At 60.1% G+C, this 21,979-nt stretch overlaps 1 protein-coding gene across 6 annotated transcripts; it reads left to right on the top strand.

Annotated features, from left to right (window-relative positions):
• The first annotated feature begins 75 nt into the window (after nucleotides 1–75).
• PCNX3 (pecanex 3) lies at nucleotides 76–21,729 on the top strand. 6 transcript variants are annotated; one of them, XM_050756565.1, is made up of 35 exons: nucleotides 76–793; nucleotides 1,149–1,336; nucleotides 1,571–1,670; nucleotides 1,793–1,832; nucleotides 1,934–2,029; nucleotides 2,263–3,390; nucleotides 3,860–3,980; nucleotides 4,074–4,252; nucleotides 4,659–4,749; nucleotides 5,145–5,280; nucleotides 6,521–6,681; nucleotides 7,799–7,952; nucleotides 8,237–8,269; nucleotides 8,507–8,678; nucleotides 8,783–8,893; nucleotides 9,235–9,326; nucleotides 9,484–9,593; nucleotides 9,748–9,853; nucleotides 9,970–10,062; nucleotides 10,222–10,372; nucleotides 11,223–11,367; nucleotides 11,697–11,874; nucleotides 12,853–12,961; nucleotides 13,078–13,207; nucleotides 13,616–13,674; nucleotides 13,775–13,990; nucleotides 14,604–14,857; nucleotides 18,413–18,643; nucleotides 18,825–18,928; nucleotides 19,258–19,405; nucleotides 19,505–19,735; nucleotides 19,817–20,091; nucleotides 20,462–20,595; nucleotides 20,679–20,977; nucleotides 21,054–21,729. In XM_050756565.1, exons 1-35 carry the CDS (start codon nucleotides 641–643, stop codon nucleotides 21,252–21,254), a joined length of 6,129 nt encoding a protein of 2,042 aa, XP_050612522.1. In that variant the 5' UTR covers nucleotides 76–640; the 3' UTR covers nucleotides 21,255–21,729. The 6 variants fall into 6 exon arrangements, 5 of the variants coding, with proteins under 5 accessions (XP_050612522.1, XP_050612521.1, XP_050612523.1 ...); XM_050756564.1 differs by having other exon boundaries at nucleotides 3,857–3,980; nucleotides 4,077–4,252; XM_050756566.1 differs by having other exon boundaries at nucleotides 3,857–3,980; nucleotides 5,169–5,280.
• Nucleotides 21,730–21,979: the final 250 nt, after the last annotated feature.

Genomic DNA, 21,979 nt, shown 5'->3' with positions numbered 1-21,979 from the left:
GCCCAAATGGCACCCCTCGCGTCCTACCGCGCCACCACCTCTCTGCGCTTGCGCATTCATGCCGTCAAGTTTTCCTTTTCCGGGTCTCAATTGGAACCGTTGGGCGCATGCGCCACTGCAGGCTGGCGGCTCGCGGCTCCTTCTTCCGGCCTCCTCCTTAGGCCGGCACCGGCAGAAGCCGGGCGAGCGCGGAGCCCCAAGCGAGTGACCTGCGACCCCGGAAGTGGACCCCAGATCCTGGGGTTCTCCCTGGTCCGGAGACTAGAGAGCTGTCGCCGGCACCCCGGGAGCATCCACCCCACGCCCACCTCTGGATGCCGCCGACGGGTGCCCGGCCCGTGCCCCGCGCCTGCCTGACGGCTCGGCCCCTCGGAGCAATTCTGGGCCACGAGTGGGGACGCGGACCCCGCCCCTGATGCAGCCCCACCCCCGCGTCTGGGCCTTGCACCGCTGACTGTCCCGGTCGGCCCCGCCCCCTGCCCGCACCCTCGCGCGGCCGAGCCCCCCTCCCCCGCTGGGGGAGGCCATGGCGTGAGCGTGAGGCCGGGCCCCGGGGCCCTCAGGCGCCAGACGGGGCATGGGCCGGGGGCCGCCCCCATGAGGGTCCCGGGAGTGGGGCGCGCGCAGCAGCGGCGGGGCCATGGGGTCGCAGGTGTTGCAGATCCTGCGCCAGGGGGTGTGGGCCTCGCTCACCGGCGGTTGGTTCTTCGACCCGCACCAGAGCACCTTCTCCAACTGCTTCCACCTCTATGTCTGGATCTTCCTGCTCATCTTTCCCTTCTTGCTGTACATGGTGAGACGCCACGGCCACCTGTAACTCCAGCCGGGAGAGGGAGGGCAGCCTGGCAGGGATTCGGGGCCGTGCCCTGGGCTCTGGGACGTGGAGAGAGGAATCACTGCAGAGTTTGGGTCTGCGTGGAAGAGGCCAAAGCCTACCTTTCTTGGGTCGAGTGACCTTGAACCCCACACTTAATCTTATCCAGCTAAACAGAAGACAGAGCTCGTTGCCAAGGGCTGTGTAGTGGTTGTGTGCAGAGGTGATGAAGTTTTCTAGTGAGTCTGTGAATCCTAGCTATGACGACGATGGCAGCTACGTCCTGTAGTGGCAAGGCTTTGTGAAAAGAGACCTGGTTTACTTTCATCTTCAGGTCCTGCCTCCCAGCTTGATGGTGGCCGGCGTGTACTGCCTCGTGGTGGCTGTCATCTTTGCTGCCATCAAGACCGTCAACTATCGGCTGCATGCCATGTTTGACCAGGGCGAGATCGTGGAGAAGCGCAGCTCTACCATGGGGGAGCTGGAGGAAGAGCCTGCCCAGGGGGACAGCAATCCGCCCAGGTGGGTGGGGTAGGGACTGTGCTGGGGATTGAGCGGTTTTGGTGCCTGGGCCTGAACCTTGCAGGGTGGAGTAGGGACTTAGGGAACATTGGCTCTCTGAGTGAATGTGAACACTTGTCTTGTGTTAGCCTAGGAATTGTAAAGTGACTTCTGAAGAAGAAGCAGTGACAAAGATGGAAGTAGCATACACAGAGGAGAGGTTAGCTCAAAGCTGCTGTTCTTTTTCACTGCCAGGGACCCCGGAGTGGAGATGACAGTGTTCCGGAAAGTCAGTTCCACACCCCCAGTGCGCTGCAGCTCCCAGCACTCTGTGTTTGGCTTCAACCAGGTCTCGGTGAGTGGGCCTGGACTTCAGCTTGTCCTGCTGTTCCTCCGCGAGCCAGTCCCTACTGTGGGTGCGTCCTGAGCCTACTTCTTGCCTTGTTTGCTCCTTCACGCCTCTCTCTGTCTACTCAGGAGCTGCTGCCCCGAATGGAGGACTCTGGGCCCCTGAGAGGTAGGTGGCTGCTCTTTAGGGTTGGAGCATAGTGCTGTGGAACAGGGGCTGGCATGCTGTGCCAGGGGGTCCTGCTGACACCTCTGGGGCCGTGGTTGCAGACATCAAGGAGCTGGTGCGGGAGCAGGGCAGCAACAATGTGATCGTGACCTCTGCCGACCGAGAGATGCTGAAGCTCAGCTCGCAGGAGAAACTGAGTGCGTGGGCCTTATGGGGCTGAGGCTTGTGGGCTAGACCAGCTGTTTTGTCGTTGAATCCCCTCAACTTTGGCTCCATCCTGGGTCTCCTCTGTATTCCTCTGTGGGACCTCCCCAGTGTGCTGCTGTGGCTGGGCTCTCAGGAAAAGTACAGGGCATAAGAGCCCCCTTACCACCAGTTCCTTTTGCAGAAAACCCTTTTTCTCATTTTCTGTCTCCCGTTCTTCTGGCAGTTGGAGACCTTCCCCAGACGCCTCCAGGGGCTGTCCCAGACCCCTCTCTTCCCAGTACAGACTCTTCAGAGCCTTCTCCTCTGGCTGGAGATGGAGCACCCTGGAGTGGGAGCAGCATGGCTGACACTCCCATGAGCCCCCTCCTGAAGGGGAGCCTCAGCCAGGAGCTGAGCAAGAGCTTCCTGACACTGACCCGGCCTGACCGGGCCCTGGTGAGGACCAGCAGTCGACGGGAGCAACGCAGGGGGGCAGGTGGCTATCAGCCCCTTGACCGGCGGGGCTCAGGGGAGCCCACGCCCCAGAAAGCGGGCTCCTCAGACTCTTGCTTCAGCGGCACTGATAGGGAGACATTGAGCAGCTTCAAGAGTGAGAAGACCAACTCCACCCATCTGGACAGCCCCCCAGGGGGGCCAGCCCCTGAGGGCAGCGACACAGACCCACCCTCTGAGGCTGAGCTGCCCGCCTCGCCAGACGCCGGAGTCCCCTCAGATGACACGCTGCGTTCCTTTGACACGGTCATTGGAGCAGGGACACCACCGGGCCTGGCTGAGCCGCTCCTGGTTGTGCGGCCCAAGGACTTGGCCCTGCTACGGCCTAGCAAACAGCAGCCACCCCTGCGAAGACACTCTCCACCTGGCCGTGCCCCTCGACGGCCCCTGCTTGAAGGTGGGGCCTTCTTTGAGGATGAAGACACCAGCGAGGGCAGTGAACTGAGTCCGGCCTCCAGTCTCCGATCGCAGCGCCGCTACAGTACTGACAGCTCCTCTTCTACTTCCTGCTACTCCCCTGAGAGCTCCCGGGGTGCAGCAGGGGGACCCCGGAAGCGGAGGGCCCCCCATGGGGCTGAGGAGGGAACTGCTGTGCCCCCCAAGCGGCCATATGGGACCCAGCGGACGCCTAGTACCGCCAGCGCTAAAACACATGCCCGAGTGCTGAGCATGGATGGGGCTGGGGGTGATGTTCTGAGGCCCCCACTGGCTGGCTCCAAGGCTGAGCTGGAGGCCCAGGTTGGGGTGGAGCAGGCTGCTGGTGAGCCTGCTGTGCTGCCTGCTGAGGCCCGAAGGGGACCTGCTGCCAACCAGCCCGGCTGGCGGGGGGAGCTGCAGGAGGAAGGTGCCGTTGGGGGAGGTGAGTACTGGCTCTAGAGGCGGGCTGGGGGACGTGAGTTACGGGCTTGGGTTTGGGCAAAGGGCAGGTAAGAGCGGACCTGGTCAGTGTCAGCTCAGCCTCTGTCGTAGGCAGCAGATGGATGTGGGCCTGGTGATGATTGACATTGTCTGCCAAATCTCGTAGACATGGGTTCAGCCACCTGCCTTCGCATCCTTGGTTAGCACCTGAGTCTTTGTCCCCTGAGGACTCTCATCATCCACACTCATTCTCCCAGCACCAGTGGGGTGGGGCAGGGCAGATCAGTGTCATCCTTGTTTGCAAGTAAGGAAACTGAGCAAGGGGCTATGTGACCTGGCTGGGCCCCAGAGCTGGGGCGTGGTTGTACCAGGCTTTTAGCTTCCTGGTGGAGCACCATCTCCAGCCTTACTCCCCCAGCCCTGTCTGAGCATCTGTCACTTACGCTTGGGGACCTCTCTCTGGGCAGCAGCTGAGGAGACTGGCAGGCGGGACCGCTCAAGCAGTGTGAGGCGGACCCAGGCCATTCGGAGACGCCACAATGCAGGCAGCAACCCCACCCCTCCAGCCTCTGTCATGGGCTCGCCTCCCAGGTGAGCACCCTGCCGGCTGGGCCGAGGGGCACCAGGGGCCGGGGAGGGCCCACGAGCTCTAACTGGCGCTGACCTGGGGCTGACCCTCTCCAGCAGCCTGCAGGAGGCTCAGCGGGGCCGGGCTGCCTCTCATTCCCGGGCGCTGACGCTGCCCTCTGCGCTGCATTTCGCCTCTTCACTGTTGCTCACCCGGGCCGGTGCCAATGTGCATGAGGCCTGCACCTTTGATGACACCTCTGAGGGTGCTGTGCACTATTTCTACGATGAGAGCGGTGAGCCTTCCCCAAGCCCGTTGGCCCGGTGCCTCCCCGCCCTCCCCCAACAACCTGAGTCCTCCCGGCAGTGGTGCTTCCTCAGCCCTGTGGCAGGTACTCTGCTAATTCTGCCAGACATCATCCTTGCAGCCTCTCTGAGGCACGGTGTCTCTGTCATCTTTTTCTCTGATGATGAGGAAATGGAGGCTCAGCCTGCAGTACAGGGGAGATCTAAGGCCAGGGCAGGTGATTGCTGCGCCCAGGCTCTTGACCTGTAGGCCCTTTCCTGTCCAGAGGCTGGGCTGCCCGCTCAGAGGACACAGCATAGGGTTCTGCCTCATTTGATGGGTCTGGTGCCCACATGAGCCGGGCCTTGGTGCTCCTGTCTCTGCCACGCTGCATCATCTCCCATACCCTGCCCCAGGTGTGCGGCGTTCCTACACCTTTGGTTTGGCTGGAGGCGGCTACGAGAACCCTGTAGGGCAGCAAGGGGAGCAGGCAGCTAATGGAGTCTGGTGAGTTCCCAAGCCTGGTCTCCCAGGCCATTGTCTTGGTGGCCTGCATCTCTGGGCAGTTCCCTGAGCCTGGAGTTAGCTCTCTTCCTGCTGGGTTGGCAGAGGCAGCTCAGACCTGCAGGGGGAGGATGGGGAGCAGCAAAGGACAGACCTCCTCGGGTCCCTGGCTCCATGACACTCCAGGCAGGAAGTTTCTAGGAAGCTCAGGGCACAGCCTCAACACTCGGGCCAGGGCCTGGGAGGGAGGCACTTCTGCCACCTGACCCCAGCACTTTTGTCCCTTGGGTCCTGGTTGGTCTCGGCACAGACTGCCCCACGTGCCTGGCCTTGACTTTGACCCCACCCAGCCCCAGGGCTTGCCTATCATGGGATCCTGATGGCTGCTGTTCTCACAGGGACCGACACTCACATTCCTCCAGCTTCCACTCAGCTGATGTCCCTGAGGCCACAGGCGGCCTGAACCTGCTGCAGCCGAGGCCTGTGGTTCTGCAGGGCATGCAGGTGCGCCGGGTGCCCCTGGAGATCCCGGAGGTGAGGAGCGGCCGGGGAAGGGCCGTGCCAGTGGGGCATGATAGGGTGGGCAGATCACTGAGTCTGGCCTGTATAGAGAGCTTGCCCAGGTGCCCCAGGAGGAATGGGCTGTGCTGAGTGAGGGCTCCAGGGACCCTACTCTATCTGTCCTGACCTTTGATGCTGGCAGAGGCTCTGAGTCTGAATAGCTAGAGAAGTCAATTATTTGTTTATTCTATGAATACCTCTGGAGTATATTCCTAACTCTGGAGGGGCCCACGGTAAACAGGGGCTATGGGTGTTAATGATGATACTTGTGGAAGTGGCGGTGTTTTGTTGGCAAACAGGGACCCCGTGGCGACTCTGCTGCCCTGTGTGCACTGTGCACATGTGGATGCTGGAGTGCTCTCTGTTAACGTTTGTCTCAGTATAGTCATAAACAGTGTTCTCTGTTGCTCTTAAGAACATCACAATTTGGACAGTAAATTTATGTGCTTAATCTATGAACACCAGAAGTGCTAAGAATGCATAAAACACCGTCTCAGAGTTTAAGAAATGATTATGAAAGCGCACCCGGCACCTGACCCTCAAGGCCACAGATAGGTTGAGCAGCCCGCAGAAGCTCCCATCTGTTCCCTCTGGTTCATTCTTCCTCGTAACCATGTCAAGTGGAATCGTGGCCGGCGGCCGCCTCCAGAGGGAAGGGCTGTGCGCCTCTGGCTCTCTGTTTTATCCTTGGAGCCCAGTGCAGGGCCGGGCCCATAGCTGGGGCCCCACAAGTGCTTGTTGAGTGAAGGATACAACAAATGAGAAAGGTCAAGTCATGTGCCCAGGGCCTCAGGGCTGGCGTTGGCACCTAGGCCTGTCCTCAAGGCTGAGCTCTGTATGCACTCTTGGATGGGGTAGTCAGAGTGACAGTGACAGGCCCTGTCTGGGAGGAGGGTAGCATTTGTGCCAGGTCCCAAAGGGCAAGTGGGTTTCCTTGAGCTTCAGAAGAGGTGGGAGAATCTGCCTGACTGGGGAAGACAGGCATGGGAACTGGTGACTCTAGGCAGCCCCTGCAGCCATCGGGCCACATCCTGGAAAGCTGGAGAGAGGAGGAGACCTTTGGGATGAAGGGTTCGGGTGGAGTCTGGGGCCGCTAGATGGGGGCCTTTATGTGCTGATGGAAATGGTCAGCCAGGCTGGTGTGCTGAAGGGGGGTAACAGTAGACGGTGTGTGGGGTGGCGGGGCTGACGGCCGCGGCTGTGGGGACTGCAGTTTGACCTGCTGGACCAGGACTCCCTGCACGAATCCCAGGAGCAGACACTGATGGAGGAAGCGCCACCCCGGGCCCAGCATAGCTATAAGTACTGGCTTCTCCCTGGCCGCTGGACCTCTGTGCGCTACGAGCGGCTTGCCCTGCTGGCTCTGCTGGACCGGTGAGTGTGCTGCAGCCTTGGCCCCCAATTCTTGGAAAGCCCCTGGACCTTGGCTCCCCAGACTCTCTACCTGTGGAGGAAGGCAGGCAGCAGAGAGCCTGACTTGGGGGAAGCTGAGGGCGTGTTGTTGGCTGGAGTCTGTAGTGGTGGTTCCTATGGTTCATTTGTGGTGCAGAGGGGTGGCCAAGTGGGTGGTGCTGTATTAAATCTGTCTATTCCAAAGTCCTGCTAAAAAAAACTCTTTTTTTGAGACGGAGTTTCTTTCTGTTGCCCAGACTGGAATGCAGTGGCATGACCTTGGCTCACTGCAAGCTCCGCCTCCCGGGTTCACGCCATTCTCCTGCCTTAGCCTCCCAAGTAGCTGGGACTACAGGCACCCACTACCATGCCTGGCTAAATTTTTTTTTTTTTTTAAAGTAGAGGTGGGGTTTCACAGTGTTAGCCAGGATGGTCTCAATCTCCTGACCTCGTGATCCACCTGCGTCTGCCTCCCAAAGTGCTGGGATTACAGGCGTGAGACCCCACTCCCAGCCGTCCTATTCACTTTTTTGTATTAGCTTCTGTTGATTTGAAAATCGAGTGCTGTAACCTAGAAAAGCTCACAGACCAGTTATCTCACCTTTCCCATTTCTCAGAGGGGACACCGAGTCCCAGAAAATCTGATAGAGAAGTCAGATGACTTGCCCATTGTAGAGAACTTGGGCCTAGAGCCCATGTGGCTTCCCATCCATTTGGGTTTCTCTAGATACAGCGACTGGGTGCTGGTCCCATGTGCATAGCGTTGCACGCCCGAGATAGCATGCACGATGTAGCCGCATGCAGTTAACTCAGCCTCAGCTGGGGATGGGGGAATCCCGGGAGTGATGGCACCCTGAGCTCTCAGCCCTCGATGTCCAGAGTGGGCAAAGATTGGGAAGGAGAGAGCAATACAATGGTCTCTGGAACAGGTGCTGCCAGGCCGCATTCTCAAAGTTATAGGTGTTTGCGTCGTCAGAGTACAAGGGTCTGGCATGGGCAGGGTCCCAGAGCTGGGCCTTTAGGGCAAGGTCCATCTCCCCCACTGCCCCACTGGAAGGTGAGGCCGGACGGGCATGCCCTGACTTGGCTGTCCCTGCAGGACGCGGGGAGTGCTGGAGAACATCTTCGGCGTGGGCCTGAGCAGCCTTGTGGCCTTCCTGGGCTACCTGCTGCTGCTCAAGGGCTTCTTCACCGACATCTGGGTCTTCCAGTTCTGCCTGGTCATCGCCTCCTGCCAGTACTCCCTGCTGAAGGTCAGGCTGGGCTCCCTGTGTTTCCTTCCGCACCCAGCTTTTCCCCGAGATTGCCCTTCCCACCGCTTCAGTTTTAAGGGGTATAAGCTAAAAGGTAGATAATTTGCCTAAGATTCCCTAGAGCCGGCCAGCTCTTTTACAAGCAAGAAAACTGAGGCCAGGACAGTTCGGGGGCCTGACCTGGTCACTCATAACTGCCTAGTGGTGGAGCTGAACAGGTCCGGGGCCTCTGACCATCCCGTGGGCATCGGCTCTAGTTGCCAACGTAGCCCTGTCTCTTCCAGAGCGTCCAGCCTGATGCGGCGTCCCCCATGCACGTGAGTACCCATGGAGCAGCGCCTCTGGCCAGGAGGCCCCGGGAGGGGCTGAGACCAGGTGGGGAGGAGGGTAGGGCATGGAGGGCTGGGGCTCCCTTGTCCCTCACCTCCATCGCCCCCACCTGGCCAGGCTCTCTAGCTTGGACCCAGGGCCAGGCCTGGGGCCCTTGAGTGTGTGCATGTGCCAGAGGCGTGGCCAGTGGGGGAGACCCAGCTCCTCATGCGCTGACCCCTCAGGGCCACAACTGGGTGATCGCGTACAGCCGGCCTGTCTACTTCTGCATCTGCTGTCTGCTCATCTGGCTGCTGGACGCCCTGGGCTCAGCTCAGCCCTTCCCACCTGTCTCCCTCTATGGCCTCACGCTTTTCTCCGCCTCCTTCTTCTTCTGTGCCCGAGACGTGGCCACTGGTGAGGCTGGGGCAGGGATGAGGTGGCCCAGGAGAGTGAGTCCCCGAGGGTGGGCCGCGGGAAGCCAGCAGGCTGACCGGGCCTTCGTGTCCCCTCCCTACCAGTGTTCACCCTGTGCTTCCCCTTCGTCTTCCTCCTGGGCCTCCTGCCCCAGGTCAACACCTGCCTCATGTACCTGCTGGAGCAAATAGATATGCACGGCTTCGGGGGCACAGGTATGATGCCCACAGGTGGCTCCGGGGTGGGGTCCGTGCGGAGGCCCCGGAGGGCCCTCCGATTGGGTCCTTGGCTCCACCCTTGCGGAACCTTCTTCCACATCTGTACTGCAGACTCAGGGTTTCCGCCCTCTCCTCTCTCCTTCCCTCCCCAGGCAAGTGGTTTAAATCTGAGAATCTTGGAAGCTCTGAAGGCCCCTTGGGGCTTGGAGCAACAGAGAACAGTGGACTGGGGGTGCCGTTCCAGGGAGGCCAGCCTCTGGGAGTTGAGGGAAGTGGGGCTCGGGTTGCGGTGGGTGCCTGCAGGTGAGAGCTGGGCTGTACTTCTCCCTTCTGCACAGCCGCCACCAGCCCGCTCACGGCCGTCTTCAGCCTCTCCCGCAGCCTGCTGGCCGCTGCCCTGCTCTACGGCTTCTGCCTTGGGGCCATCAAGGTAGGGGTGGTTTTCGAGGTGGGGGCATGCTGCAGTGCGTAGGGAAGGTTGGGGCGGGGCTGTGAACTGGGCTCAGCAGTGGCTTCTCACATGGGGGCAGCCCGGACTCCATGCTTACCTCACCTCCCCTGATCAGCAGCATGGATTCTCTCCCCAGACTCCGTGGCCAGAGCAGCACGTCCCTGTCCTCTTCTCAGTCTTCTGTGGCCTCCTGGTGGCGCTGTCCTACCACCTGAGCCGGCAGAGCAGCGACCCCACCGTGCTCTGGTGGGTTCCCGCACGCGCCTGTGCTCGCGCTGGTGTGTGTACTCCGGGTCGTGTGTTTGTGTCTGCACAGTAGGGGTTTGTGGTCTGTGCATGTGCCTGTGACTGGGGCCGGGGAAGAAGGGGCGTCCTCCTCCTGACTCTTCCTCACCCCCAGGTCTCTGATCCGGAGCAAGCTCTTCCCCGAGCTGGAGGAGCGCAGCTTGGAGACAGCCCGGGCCGAGCCCCCGGACCCCTTGCCGGACAAGATGCGCCAGTCAGTGGTGAGGGGGCGGGGGGTGGGGTTCTGTGGGGAGGTGGTGACAAGTTCTGGGGGTACTGGGAGGGGCATGTCCAACCTGGGCTGCTGGGCAGCTGAGTGTCTCTCCTGGCCCTGCAGCGTGAGGTCTTGCACTCCGACCTGGTGATGTGTGTGGTTATCGCCGTGCTCACCTTCGCCATCAGTGCCAGCACCGTCTTTATTGCCCTGAAGGTTTGTGTGGCATGGGCCGCTGCTGCCTCTCACTGTCTTGGTGGGAGCCTGCTCGATCTGAGCACCCTGGGCAGCCCCTCCCCGGCTTGTGCCAGGTGGCCCTCTGTGGCCCCTTGGTCTGCTCCCGTCGGCTGAGCCTCTGGCCTCTCCCTCCTGCAGTCGGTGCTGGGTTTCGTGTTGTACGCACTGGCTGGGGCCGTGGGCTTCTTCACACATTACTTGCTGCCACAACTCCGCAAACAGCTGCCCTGGTTCTGCCTGTCACAGCCCGTGCTGAAGCCGCTGGAGTACAGCCAGTATGAAGTGCGTGGTGAGTTCCCGCCCCTGATGGTCAGGCCTGGGCAGTGGTTCAGGCTGCAGCCTGGCTGGTGAGAGCTGTGGTCCTCTCAGCTCAGGAGTGCCAGCAGGGGGCACTCACTGCCCACACTACCCTTTCTGCACCCTCCCTGCCCTCTCTGTCCGTGTTGCCCTGCTGCGCTCTCCACCTACTCTCCTCCCCGTGCCCTGCTGTGCCCTTCCCTTGCCTGCATTGCCCTGGTCCTGCCCTCCTTGCTGTCTGTGAGGAGATAGAAGAATTAGAACCCCAAGGCCCTGAAGGGATCTCTTGTCCAGAATTAAACACTGGTCATCAATGGACCAGAGCTGCCTGGAGCACATTTTTACTGGGCTGCGTAACATTTTTAAAAAAATCCTGGAGCCTGTATTTTAGCATCTTGATCTGAGATATGAAGATCCACGTTTCTTGAGTTTTTCTTAAACGACAGAAGATTCTGCCTCCTGGACTAGCATCCGTCTGTGGCTACAACCAGCCTGAACCGAGGGATCTGCCCTTTAGAAGGGCCCAGCTCACGGGCTCACCGTGCAATCAGGCCCTAGCCAGCCTGCTGTACGTGGGCGTTTGCGATTTCATCATTGGCCTTGTTTTTGCAGACAGCAAAGCAGGGCAGAGCACCCACCATAAAGCAAGCCTCGATGTGCTAAGTGGCATGTGGAGCCCTTTCCCTGCTGAGGCTCGTTGCTCTCTGAGCTGCCACAGATCAGCCCTCCCCCCAGAGTCTCTGAGGACTCAGGACAGCACAGCCTGCCCTCCTAGGGAAGGACTTCCACAGGGAAGGTGGGCGTGTGGAAGCCAGGTACTGAGTCCTGGCCTCTGCACACAGGTGCCGCCCAGGTGATGTGGTTTGAGAAGCTGTATGCTGGCCTGCAGTGCGTAGAGAAGTACCTCATCTACCCAGCCGTGGTGCTCAACGCCCTCACGGTGGATGCCCACACAGTCGTCAGCCACCCGGACAAGTACTGCCTCTAGTGAGGACCACCCCACCCTCAACGATACCATCACCCACTTTCCCTTTTGATCCATGGGGAAACTGAGGCCTAAGAGGAAATGAGTCACGTCTAAGGTTGCTCAGCAAGCTAAAGCAGGAAAAGTGTTGCCTCTTCAAAAGCAAATGTGTTCCCACCACTTCCTTTGGAAGAGAAGGGACTAAGAGTCACGGGTCCAAAAGAGCAGGGGTCAACCCGGCAGAGCAGAGGCCACGGGTTGCTCTCCGGCCAGAGTAGGCAAGGGATGGGACACCTATACCCACTGCCCCTGGTCCCCTACCAAGCACCTGATGCCTGCCCCTCACCCACAGCTGCCGGGCGCTGCTGATGACCGTGGCTGGGCTGAAGCTGCTGCGCTCAGCCTTCTGCTGCCCTCCACAGCAGTACCTGACGTTGGCCTTCACTGTCCTGCTCTTCCACTTCGACTACCCGCGCCTCTCCCAGGGCTTTCTGCTTGACTACTTCCTCATGTCCCTGCTTTGCAGCAAGGTGAGCTGGTGGCTGTGGCCCAGACGCCAGGCTGCCCAATGGGAGCAGAGCCAACTTCTGCCTGGGTGGGAAGAGAATTTCCTGAGGGCCTGTGGCCACCGCTCTATCAGCCCCATGGGCCTTTGCAGCAGCTTCTTAAGGAAGGGGTTACTTCCACCCTCTACAGAGAGGAAGCTGAGGCTGAAGGAGGTTGAGGGACTTGCCTCAGGTTTTCAGAGAATTGGCGGGCAGCCAGGATGTGAACCCAGGCCTGTCTGACCCCACGACCACCTCCTCAGAAATGGTTAGGGTAATCAGGACCTGGCCTTACCCTCTGGATGCAAACCTCTGAGTTCTGCACCCCTTTGCCACCCTGGATCCAGAGCAGTCAGAGCTGAGTTTTGGAAGCTCCTAGTGCCTTGGCGTGTACAGGTGCTCTGCTGGCTGTGACATTGCCAGGGCTTGGGGGGCTCTTTGAACTAAGGACCATTCTCCTGTACTCTACTGGAGAAAAAGGCAGGCCTGAGCCTTTTTCTCCCTGACGTGAACATTCTGTTCTTGTTTTCTGGCCCGGCCCAGGATGGTGGGCATCCACACTGCGTACCCTCTGAGGGCAGGGCCTGTGGCTCTCCTCGACTTTCAGTACTTTAGTCCAGCTTCAGCCTCACCAGTGACTTAGTGGCATGATCTGAGGAGGTCATTTACCTTCTGTATCTTCTCTGAACTTCAACTTTCCCATCTGTGAAATGGGGCCAGCAATAGGAATAAGAAGCTCACAGGGTACTTGTGTGAACTAAATGGCCACTGCCCTCTTAGAGCTCAGGCAGGGGTTGCTAATGGTGTCAGGTGCCTTGAGCCATGTCCAGAGCACAAGGGCTGGTAGTGATCTTGAGCTTGGCCCCAGTGGGATGACCCAAGCCTCTGAATGGGGCCTGGCATCCAGGGGCTTCCATGAGTGACCCTGCATGTCTTTTTTCTTCTCCCTGTTGGCCCTGCCAGCTGTGGGACCTGCTGTACAAGCTGCGTTTCGTGCTGACCTACATCGCGCCCTGGCAGATCACCTGGGGCTCGGCTTTCCACGCCTTTGCCCAGCCCTTTGCCGTGCCACGCATCCGGCCTGTGTTTGGGTGGGGTTGTGCAGGGAGGGCTGTGGCCTGGGGACAGTGGGGGGTGGTGGGGGGCTGGGAGGTCCTATTGCCCGCTGCCTCCTTGACTGTAGCTCAGACTCGGCCATGCTGTTCGTCCAGGCCCTGCTCTCGGGGCTCTTCTCCACACCTCTCAACCCGCTGCTGGGCAGCGCCGTCTTCATCATGTCCTACGCGCGGCCCCTCAAGTTCTGGGAGCGTGACTACAAGTGAGTCTCACAGGAGGCGGGAGCACGCCCAGCAGGACAGGAAGGGAGGGGTGTGGAGCCCAGGCTGGAGGCCACCCACAGAGGGGCCCACAGCAGGTATGGGAGGGCTTGGGCACAGTGGGGACACTTGAGGTGGTGGATCTGATGCGGGCAGAGCCTGCACCAGGCTAAGGCCTCGGGCTCACAGCTTGGGGATGGTGGGGTCTGGGGATGAGCCCAGCCTCCCTGCTTCCTGGCTGTGTGTCCTGCGTGAGTCCCTTCATGTCCCTGAGCCTCAGTCTCCTCATCTGCCTGCATAACGGGGCTGTCCTGGATGGCGTTGGCCTTGTGGCACAGGGAGAGCATGAGCAGGGTGCACCCTGTCTTCACCTTCTTGGCCAACCGCCTTGTTGCTCTCTCTCCGAACAGCACTAAACGTGTGGATCATTCCAACACGCGCCTGGTCACACAGCTGGACCGGAACCCTGGTGTGTACCCAGCCATCCAAGGAGCTTTAGGGCAGGGCCTCCCTGGGGAGGGAGCCTCGCTAACTTGTCACGTTGTCCGTTTGCCTGTCCTGGGTCCTAGGCGCTGATGACAACAACCTCAACTCCATCTTCTACGAGCACCTGGCGCGTTCGCTGCAGCACACGCTGTGTGGGGACCTGGCGCTGGGCCGCTGGGGCAACTACGGCCCTGGCGACTGCTTCGTCCTGGCCTCCGACTACCTCAACGCCCTGGTGCACCTCATCGAGGTTGGCAATGGCCTCGTCACCTTCCAGCTGCGTGGCCTTGAGTTCCGGGGTGAGCCGCAGGACCAGGCTCGGGTGGGCAGGCACGGCTCGGGCCTGACATGGGAGCTGTGTTCAATAGCACATGCGAGTGAGGTCCAGTCCAGCTCTGCCCAGGCTGGCAGGTGGCCTTGGGCAAGGCACTCCTCCTCCCTGGGCCGCGTTTCCCAGTCTGAGCAATGAGGTGGCAGGGTCTCTTGGCCAAGCCCTGTGCCTGCCCCAGCTTTAGGTCCAGGTGGCTCTACAGGTCACTGCAGTAAGGGCCTGGGCCTGGAGGTCTGAGTTCTCATGCCCAGCCTGCTCTGTGGTCTCAGGCTTGGCCCACGGATTGGGCGCCATGAGCGAGCCAGCTCCTTCCTCTCAGGAAGACGTGTGTTGAATGCCCGAAGAGTGCAGAGGGGCCAGACCCAGTGTCCCTGCTCCCTCCTGCCCTGCCCTTGGATGCTGGGAGTTGGAAGGGGACAGGCAGGCGCTCCTTTGTGAATGTTGGCATCCAATAAGGTTGACTCCCCTGGCGTCCGGGGGGGAATGGCAACAGGCCTCTGATGCCATGTTGGTCACTCTACCAGGACGGGGCAGGTAGGGATTGTTCTTGCGGCTCCTGACTGCACACCCCTCCCCCACAGGCACTTACTGCCAGCAGCGTGAGGTGGAGGCCATCACCGAGGGTGTGGAGGAGGACGAGGGCTGTTGCTGCTGTGAACCCGGCCACCTGCCACGGGTCCTGTCCTTCAATGCCGCCTTCGGGCAGCGCTGGCTGGCCTGGGAGGTGACAGCCAGCAAGTACGTGCTGGAGGGCTATAGCATCAGTGACAACAACGCAGCCTCCATGCTGCAGGTTTTCGACCTCCGCAAGATCCTCATCACCTACTACGTCAAGGTATGGCGGGCAGGCGCGGCCGGGCAGCAGGGCCCCTGCTGGTGAGCGCTCGCTGACCAGAGACCCCAGTACCCCTTTCTGGGTTGTTGGGAACCTGTTTTGTCCAAGGGAAGCCAAGGCCTCAGAGTTTAAGTGTCCCCTGAGGTGCCATTGCCAGACCTCAGGTTACAGGGGCTTCTATGCCCATATGGCTCTGATAGGTTCCCAGGCAAGGAAGGCTTGCTTTGGGCAGTGAGTATGGGGCAGGTGGGCAGTTGCAGAGGCCAGCCTTTGAAACCACCTGCCCCCTGCCCCCAGCTCACCCAGCACAGAGCAGTGGTAGAGCTAGCAGTTGTCGCGTTAATGATCGTCGTGGGAGCGGCTGCCTGAGCAGTAGCATTTGCCTTGGGTGGGCGCTATGCTGGACATCTCTCCTGAGCTGGGTAGAGTCCCCCTACTCTTTGAGAGGGGCCCTGCTGTCTCACAGATGTGGAAGTTGGCTTGCAGAGGTTCCAGAATCTGAAGAAAGTGGCCAAGCCAGGCTTTGAACCCAGGCCAGCCCTCTGAGCCACGGAGCTTTCCTGCCTCAGCCTGAGGGCTCTGAGCCAGGCCTGAGGATCTTGAGCTACCTCTTGGGGATGGTGGGAGTTGCTGAGGCAATGTGGGGTGCATAAGGAGCCCTGGAATGGGGGTTCTGATCAGCCTGGAATGTTTCTTCCCTGTGTGCCTCAGCTTACCCCTTGAGAAGTGGGGGTTATTGCAGTTCTCTGAGACGGCAGAAATGTTGAGGCTTGCCCAGGCGTGGTGGCTCATGCCTGTAATCTCAGCACTTTGGGAGGCCGAGGCAGGTGGATCTTTTGAGGTCAAGAGTTTGAGACTAGCCTGTCCAGTGTGGCGAAACCCCATCTCTGCTAAAAATACAAAAAAATTAGGTGTGTGTGATGGTGGGTGCCTGTAATCTCAGCTACTCAGGAGGCTGAGACAGAAGAATCGCTTGAACCTGGGAGGCAGAGGTTGCAGTGAGCCAAGATCGTGCTACTGTACTCCAGCCTGGGCGACAGAGCAAGACTGTCTAAAAAAAAAAAAAAGAAAAGAAAAAAAGAAAATTTTTGAGGCTTGTGGTGCCCAGAATAAGGGTACTGGGAGTGGGGTCGCCTGCTGGTCACAGTCCAGGCTCCCACATGCCTTCTTAGGATCTGCCTTGGCACTCCCTATGTTGGGCTCGGGGGGGTGGCCTATTGGGGCCCAGGTGAGCCTGCCACCTGCCACCTAGGTTCTCTCTGCAGCAGTTTCACGCGCTGATGGCTGGCCTTCTCTAAAGGACATCCTGTCCACACCACGTATCAGAGGAGCTGTCATTTCTTTGTCATTCCTTCTGCCCTCCCAGCCACTCCTAGGCAAGGATTTGTGAGACCAACCCCCTTTCATCAAGAAGGAGGCTGTGTCTAGAGAGGGACATTCCCAGTCCCAGGTCACCCAGAGGTGATGGCCCAGTCTACCTTCTGGTCCCATCTTGAGAGAGGTGCCCTTGCCCAGGTTGCCCCACTGTGCCTGCCAGGCCAGGTCTCTTGTCCCATGGGGAAGCTGACTTGCCACATCTAAGGCTGCCTCAAAGGCTGGGCAGAATTTAAGTCTGGGGGAAATGCTTGGAGGACCTGGGGTGGCTCCGCTGAGGATGTGGACTGAGGGTGAAACTTGGAAGGACAAGTCAGGGCTGCCGGGCATGGGGCGGGGGGAGGCGGGTGTGCTGGAGAGCTTGGTGCATTTGGGGAAGTGTCACAGCTGCAGGGATAGGTCCTTTCCAGCCTTCGAGGTTGGCCAGTCGGGGCAGAGCCCCTCCTGTTAGCTTTGCCCTTCTCGTGGGAGTCACTGGGCTCTCAGACCTGCTCCTGCAGCTGGGAAAGACCACAAGAGTCGGAAAAGGCACCATGGCTTGAGGCTGCACGGAGTCTGGGCAGTGCTTCCCGGAAAGCACCTTGGGCAGAGCCCAGCTTGCAGTGAGCACTCACGGGCGGAGCCGCTGCTAGTATTGCCCCCGTCTTCAGTTTCCTCCCGAGATGACTGTGAGTGTGTCAGAGAAAAGGATGGCGCTGGTGAAGGTTAACCAAGCACCTGAGCACCTGATATGTGCCAGGCCAGCTCTTCCCCCTGTACTCGAAACTTTTCTTTTTTCTTTCTTTTTTTTTTTTTTTTGTTGAAACAAGGTCTCATTCTGTTGTCCAGGGTGGAGTGCAGTGGCGCCATCTGGGCTCACTGCAATGTCCACCTCCCACGTTTAAGCAATCCTCCCATCTCAACCTCCCAGGTAGCTGGGACTACAGGCGTGCACCACCACGTCTGGCTAACGTTTGTATTTTTTGTAGAGATGGGGTTTCGCCATGTTGTCTAGTCTGGTCTTGAACTCCTGGGTTCAAGCGATCCTCCCACCTCCGCCTCCCGAAGTGCTGGGATTACAGGTGTGAGCCACCCTGCCTGGCCAAAGCTTTTCTTTTCTGGGTCTTTTTAGCAGCTCTGGTAAAAAGCTGGATTGTAGAGGCAAGCTGTGGGCAAGAAGGTCAGTCTGGAGCGGGTCTGCCCTGGCAAAGGGCCTGCCCCATTATCTCCGTCTCAGGGTGGCACATGGAATCTTTGTCACCTCACTGGCTGCCCTGCCGGCCTTAACCTGCCCATCCATCCTGGCCATGCCAGCTACCTGCCTTTCAAAGCTCCTGTACATTTGCCCAAACCCCTGCTTATAACCAACAGGGCCTTTTAACAAGAGGTCCAGGAGCCCCCAGCTTTGGGTACCAGGTGTGCCCGTGGCTTCTTTCTGAGGCGAGGCCTGATGTCTGTCATGCTTCAGCTGCCTAAAGGGATCTGTGACCCAGGCGCTCTGAGGTAGGCCCAATACTACAGCCTGCCCTTCCGGCCCCGAGATCTGGATCCCACAACGTCATGATGGGGAAGGTCTGGTGTTCAGATTGCAGTTCAGTCTGTCCTGCCCGCTTTGCTCCCCGCCCCCCGCCCATGTGACGTTTGGATGCTCCTTCGCTCGGGGTTCTGTTTGTGCAGGAACACCAGCCCCTGCTGTTGCCCCGCCCACAGGCTGCACCGGCACTGAAGGTTCACCTGAGGGCCTCAGCCCAGGGTCGAGGCCGGCCTGAGGCGGGTGGGGGACAGGGTTCAGGGCAGGTGGGGCCATTCCCACCTTGATGACTTGGAAGCTGAGGTGGTAAAGGTTGAGCATGATGATCTTGTTCTCAGGGGCTGCCATCTGTCTGAGCCTCATATTTCTCATATAAACGGCATGTTCTGGTCAGAGGCAGGCAGATGCTTCCTGTGAGTGCTGGCTCCAGCACAGGACTTACCACTCTGTAAGTGGGTGCTTCCTGGTGACTTTGTTGCTCCTCCTCCCTGGCTTAGGGGAAGGAGCCAACTTGCCTAGTTGCTCTTGAGAGCTGAGACGGCTTTAGGAGCGGGGCATCCCAGAAAGCAGACTTCAGCTCAGTCTTGGGGAAGAGCCTCTGAACCTCCATGCTTTCTTCTCCAGTGGCCAGGGCTGGGACCCCGGCCTGACGCCTGCCCCTCCTCTCCCAGAGCATCATCTACTACGTGAGCCGCTCACCAAAGCTGGAGGTGTGGCTCAGCCACGAGGGCATCGCGGCAGCCCTGAGGCCTGTGCGGGCGCCCGGCTATGCCGACTCGGATCCCACCTTCTCTCTGAGTGTGGATGAGGACTATGACCTCCGCCTGTCTGGCCTCTCGCTGCCCTCCTTCTGCGCAGTGCACCTCGAGTGGATCCAGTACTGTGCCTCCCGGCGCAGCCAGGTCAGGCTCCACCACCTGAGGCTGCCACCTGGGGCTGTGGGACCTGGGCTTCCCTGCCTCCCTTCTCCCTATTTGGTTTCCTCTCACTCTGAGCCTCCCTTGGCCTGGGCCCCAGCCCCCACTCCAAGTTCCCTGTCCCAGGTCTGAGCTGGGCTCTGGGACGGGGGTCCTTATGCCACAGCCCGTGGACCAGGATTGGAACTCCCCGCTGGTCACGCTGTGTTTTGGCCTATGTGTGCTGGGCCGCCGGGCCCTGGGGACAGCCTCTCACAGCATGTCTGCAAGGTGAGTGCTCGGGTGTCCCACTGGGCCTACTGCCGTCCCCACCCCACCTCTTCCACGAAGAGCCCTGTGGTCTCTGGCCGCAGTGGCCACAGAAACTGCAGTGGCCCTTCCTATTGGGGTACCTCTTCTCCCATGGGCAGGGCACTTCCGGGTCATGACCTTGCCTGCTCCTCAGTGCTCTGGGAGAGACATGGGCAGAGATTGGCCTGTCAAGATGGGGAAACTGAGGCCCAGCGTGAGGAAAGGCCTCTGCTTGGATCACTCTGAAGCCTTACCCCTGGGTCTTCGACACCCCTCTCTTTCCCCTCCCTGTTCTTCCTCTCACTTAGCCTGGAGCCCTTCCTCTACGGCCTGCACGCCCTGTTCAAGGGGGATTTTCGCATCACCTCCCCACGCGACGAGTGGGTCTTTGCCGACATGGACCTGCTTCACCGCGTTGTGGCGCCTGGGGTTCGCATGGCCCTCAAGCTTCACCAGGTGGGGGAGGGGTGTGCCCAGCAGCATGGGCAGGTGGGGAATGAAGCCTGTCTCCAGGGCAGGGGCCACTGACCCCGGTCCCCCTGTCCTCCCTACCAGGACCACTTCACGTCCCCAGATGAATATGAGGAGCCAGCAGCCCTATACGATGCCATTGCGGCCAACGAGGAGCGGCTGGTCATCTCACATGAGGGTGACCCGGCATGGCGCAGCGCCATCCTCAGCAACACGCCCTCCCTGCTGGCGCTGCGCCACGTCCTGGATGATGCCTCTGATGAGTACAAGATCATCATGCTCAACCGGCGCCACCTCAGCTTCCGAGTCATCAAGGTTGGGCCGGCCCCACCTGCCCTAAGCCCTGCCCCCAAAACCCCTTGGGCCAGTCCCCTGACCCTGGCATGTGGCTCTCAGGTGAACCGGGAGTGCGTGCGCGGCCTGTGGGCTGGGCAGCAGCAGGAGCTGGTGTTCCTGCGCAACCGCAACCCTGAGCGTGGCAGCATCCAGAATGCTAAGCAGGCGCTTCGCAACATGATCAACTCCTCCTGTGACCAGCCGCTGGGCTACCCCATCTACGTGTCGCCTCTCACCACCTCGCTGGCTGGCAGCCACCCCCAGCTACGGGCGCTGTGGGGTGGCCCCATCAGCCTGGGTGCCATTGCCCGCTGGCTCCTGCGCAGCTGGGAGAGGTGAGGCCTCGGGAAGGGGTGACGTGTGGCACGGGAGGAAGCTGAGGTGCAGTACCTCCCTCCTGGGTCTCAGAGGGAGGACGTGCTGGAGCCAGGGCTTGAATCCCGAGAGATGACCCCCTCCCAGAGCTGACCTGCCCCTCCTAGATGTCACCTTACCCCCAGAGCTGACAGTGGCCTTTAGCCGTCAAGCACTGTTGACAACGCACCCTCAAAAGACTCTGCAAAGTAGGTGGCAGCTTCTTAGAGGGGAGGATCCTGGGGCTCAGAGGTATTAGATGACTTGTCCTGGGGCTGAAGATTCATGCTTGTGAGGACTCTGGCCTCAGCCATGTCCCTCCTGATCCCTTTTCTACCTCCCCACCCCCAGGCTTCACAAGGGCTGTGGTGCCGGCTGCAATAGTGGCGGGAACGTGGATGATTCAGACTGTAGCGGGGGCGGTGGCCTGACCTCCCTCAGCAATAACCCTCCCATGGCACACCCCACGCCTGAGAACACGGCAGGTGAGCAGGCGAGGCTGGGCTGAACCCGTGGGTGAGAAGTGCAGCCCAGCTGAGGTCTCTGCTGTCTTATCTGTCTCCTACAGGCAATGGTGACCAACCCCTCCCACCAGGCCCTGGCTGGGGGCCGCGGCCCTCCCTGAGTGGCTCTGGTGATGGGCGGCCCCCACCTCTGCTGCAGTGGCCTCCCCCTCGGCTCCCTGGACCACCCCCTGCATCGCCTACCCCCACAGAGGGTCCCCGGACCTCACGGCCCCCTGGTCCTGGTCTCCTCAGTTCTGAGGGCCCCAGTGGGAAGTGGAGCCTGGGGGGCCGGAAGGGGCTAGGAGGATCTGATGGGGAGCCAGCCTCAGGTAGCCCCAAAGGAGGTACCCCCAAATCTCAGGTAAGCCACCTGTGGGAGGGGTGGGTCGCAGAAGGCTAAGGCCTGCTCATCTGCCAACCTCTCTCCCCTCCCCCAGGCGCCTCTAGACCTCAGCCTCAGCCTCAGCCCGGATGTCAGCACTGAGGCCTCACCCCCCAGAGCTGCCCAGGACATTCCTTGCTTGGACAGCAGTGCCCCTGAGAGTGGCACACCTACGGGTGCCCCGGGCGACTGGCCTGCCCCTGTCGAGGAGCGTGAGAGCCCGGCTGCCCAGCCCCTGCTGGAACACCAGTACTGAGCTACGTGGCGCCCACTGGACCTCCTCCTAGGACTCAGTAACGGACCTGCTCTGCTGCCTCTCTGCTGGACCACAGAACTGAGTGGCTTTGGCCTCCATGTCTGAACCCTGACCTCTGGCTGCCTTGGCCAGAGTACCAAAACTGAATGACCCAGACCTCTGACCTTGACCCCTGATCTCTCTCATCCCCAGTCCAGGGCCTGGGCTCCCCAGATGGAGGCAGTCAGCCTCCCAGCCAGACCCTAAGAGCCAAACCATGGGCTGGTCCCTCTTGGAGCCCGTGGTCAGGACCACCTCAGCCCCTGGGCCTGCACTGACTGCAGGGGTGGCCCCCTTGGCCTGGACCTGGGGCCTGAAGTGTGGGAAGGGTGGTTTCTTTATTTCCTTTTTTTTTTTTTTTTTTTTTTGGTTTTTTTTTTTTTTTTTTTTTTGTGCTTCGGAGACATCAGAATTAATAACACTATTTTTGATTTTGGTTGGCAGTTTCTTTTTCTACCTGGGAATGGGTACATGATAGTATGGGTGGCCACGTTGGGATGGACAAGCACACAGAGGGGTGAAGGATGTGGGGCTGAAGTCTGGTAGATATCAAGGGCAGACCAAGGTGGGGTTCAGGTAGAACCGGGTCCTCTTCCCTGCAGGACTGCTCCCTTTTCAAGCCTTCATCTGAAGGGTAGTGTCTGCCATTTCCCACCGCATGGTCAGAGACTTCCAGGTCTGGTGGC

This window comes from Macaca thibetana, chromosome 14, assembly GCF_024542745.1.
Source record: "Macaca thibetana thibetana isolate TM-01 chromosome 14, ASM2454274v1, whole genome shotgun sequence".
NCBI lineage: Eukaryota > Metazoa > Chordata > Mammalia > Primates > Cercopithecidae > Macaca > Macaca thibetana.
The sequence above is the reverse complement of the archived record's forward strand: the minus strand, read 5'-3'. Positions and strand labels throughout refer to the sequence as shown.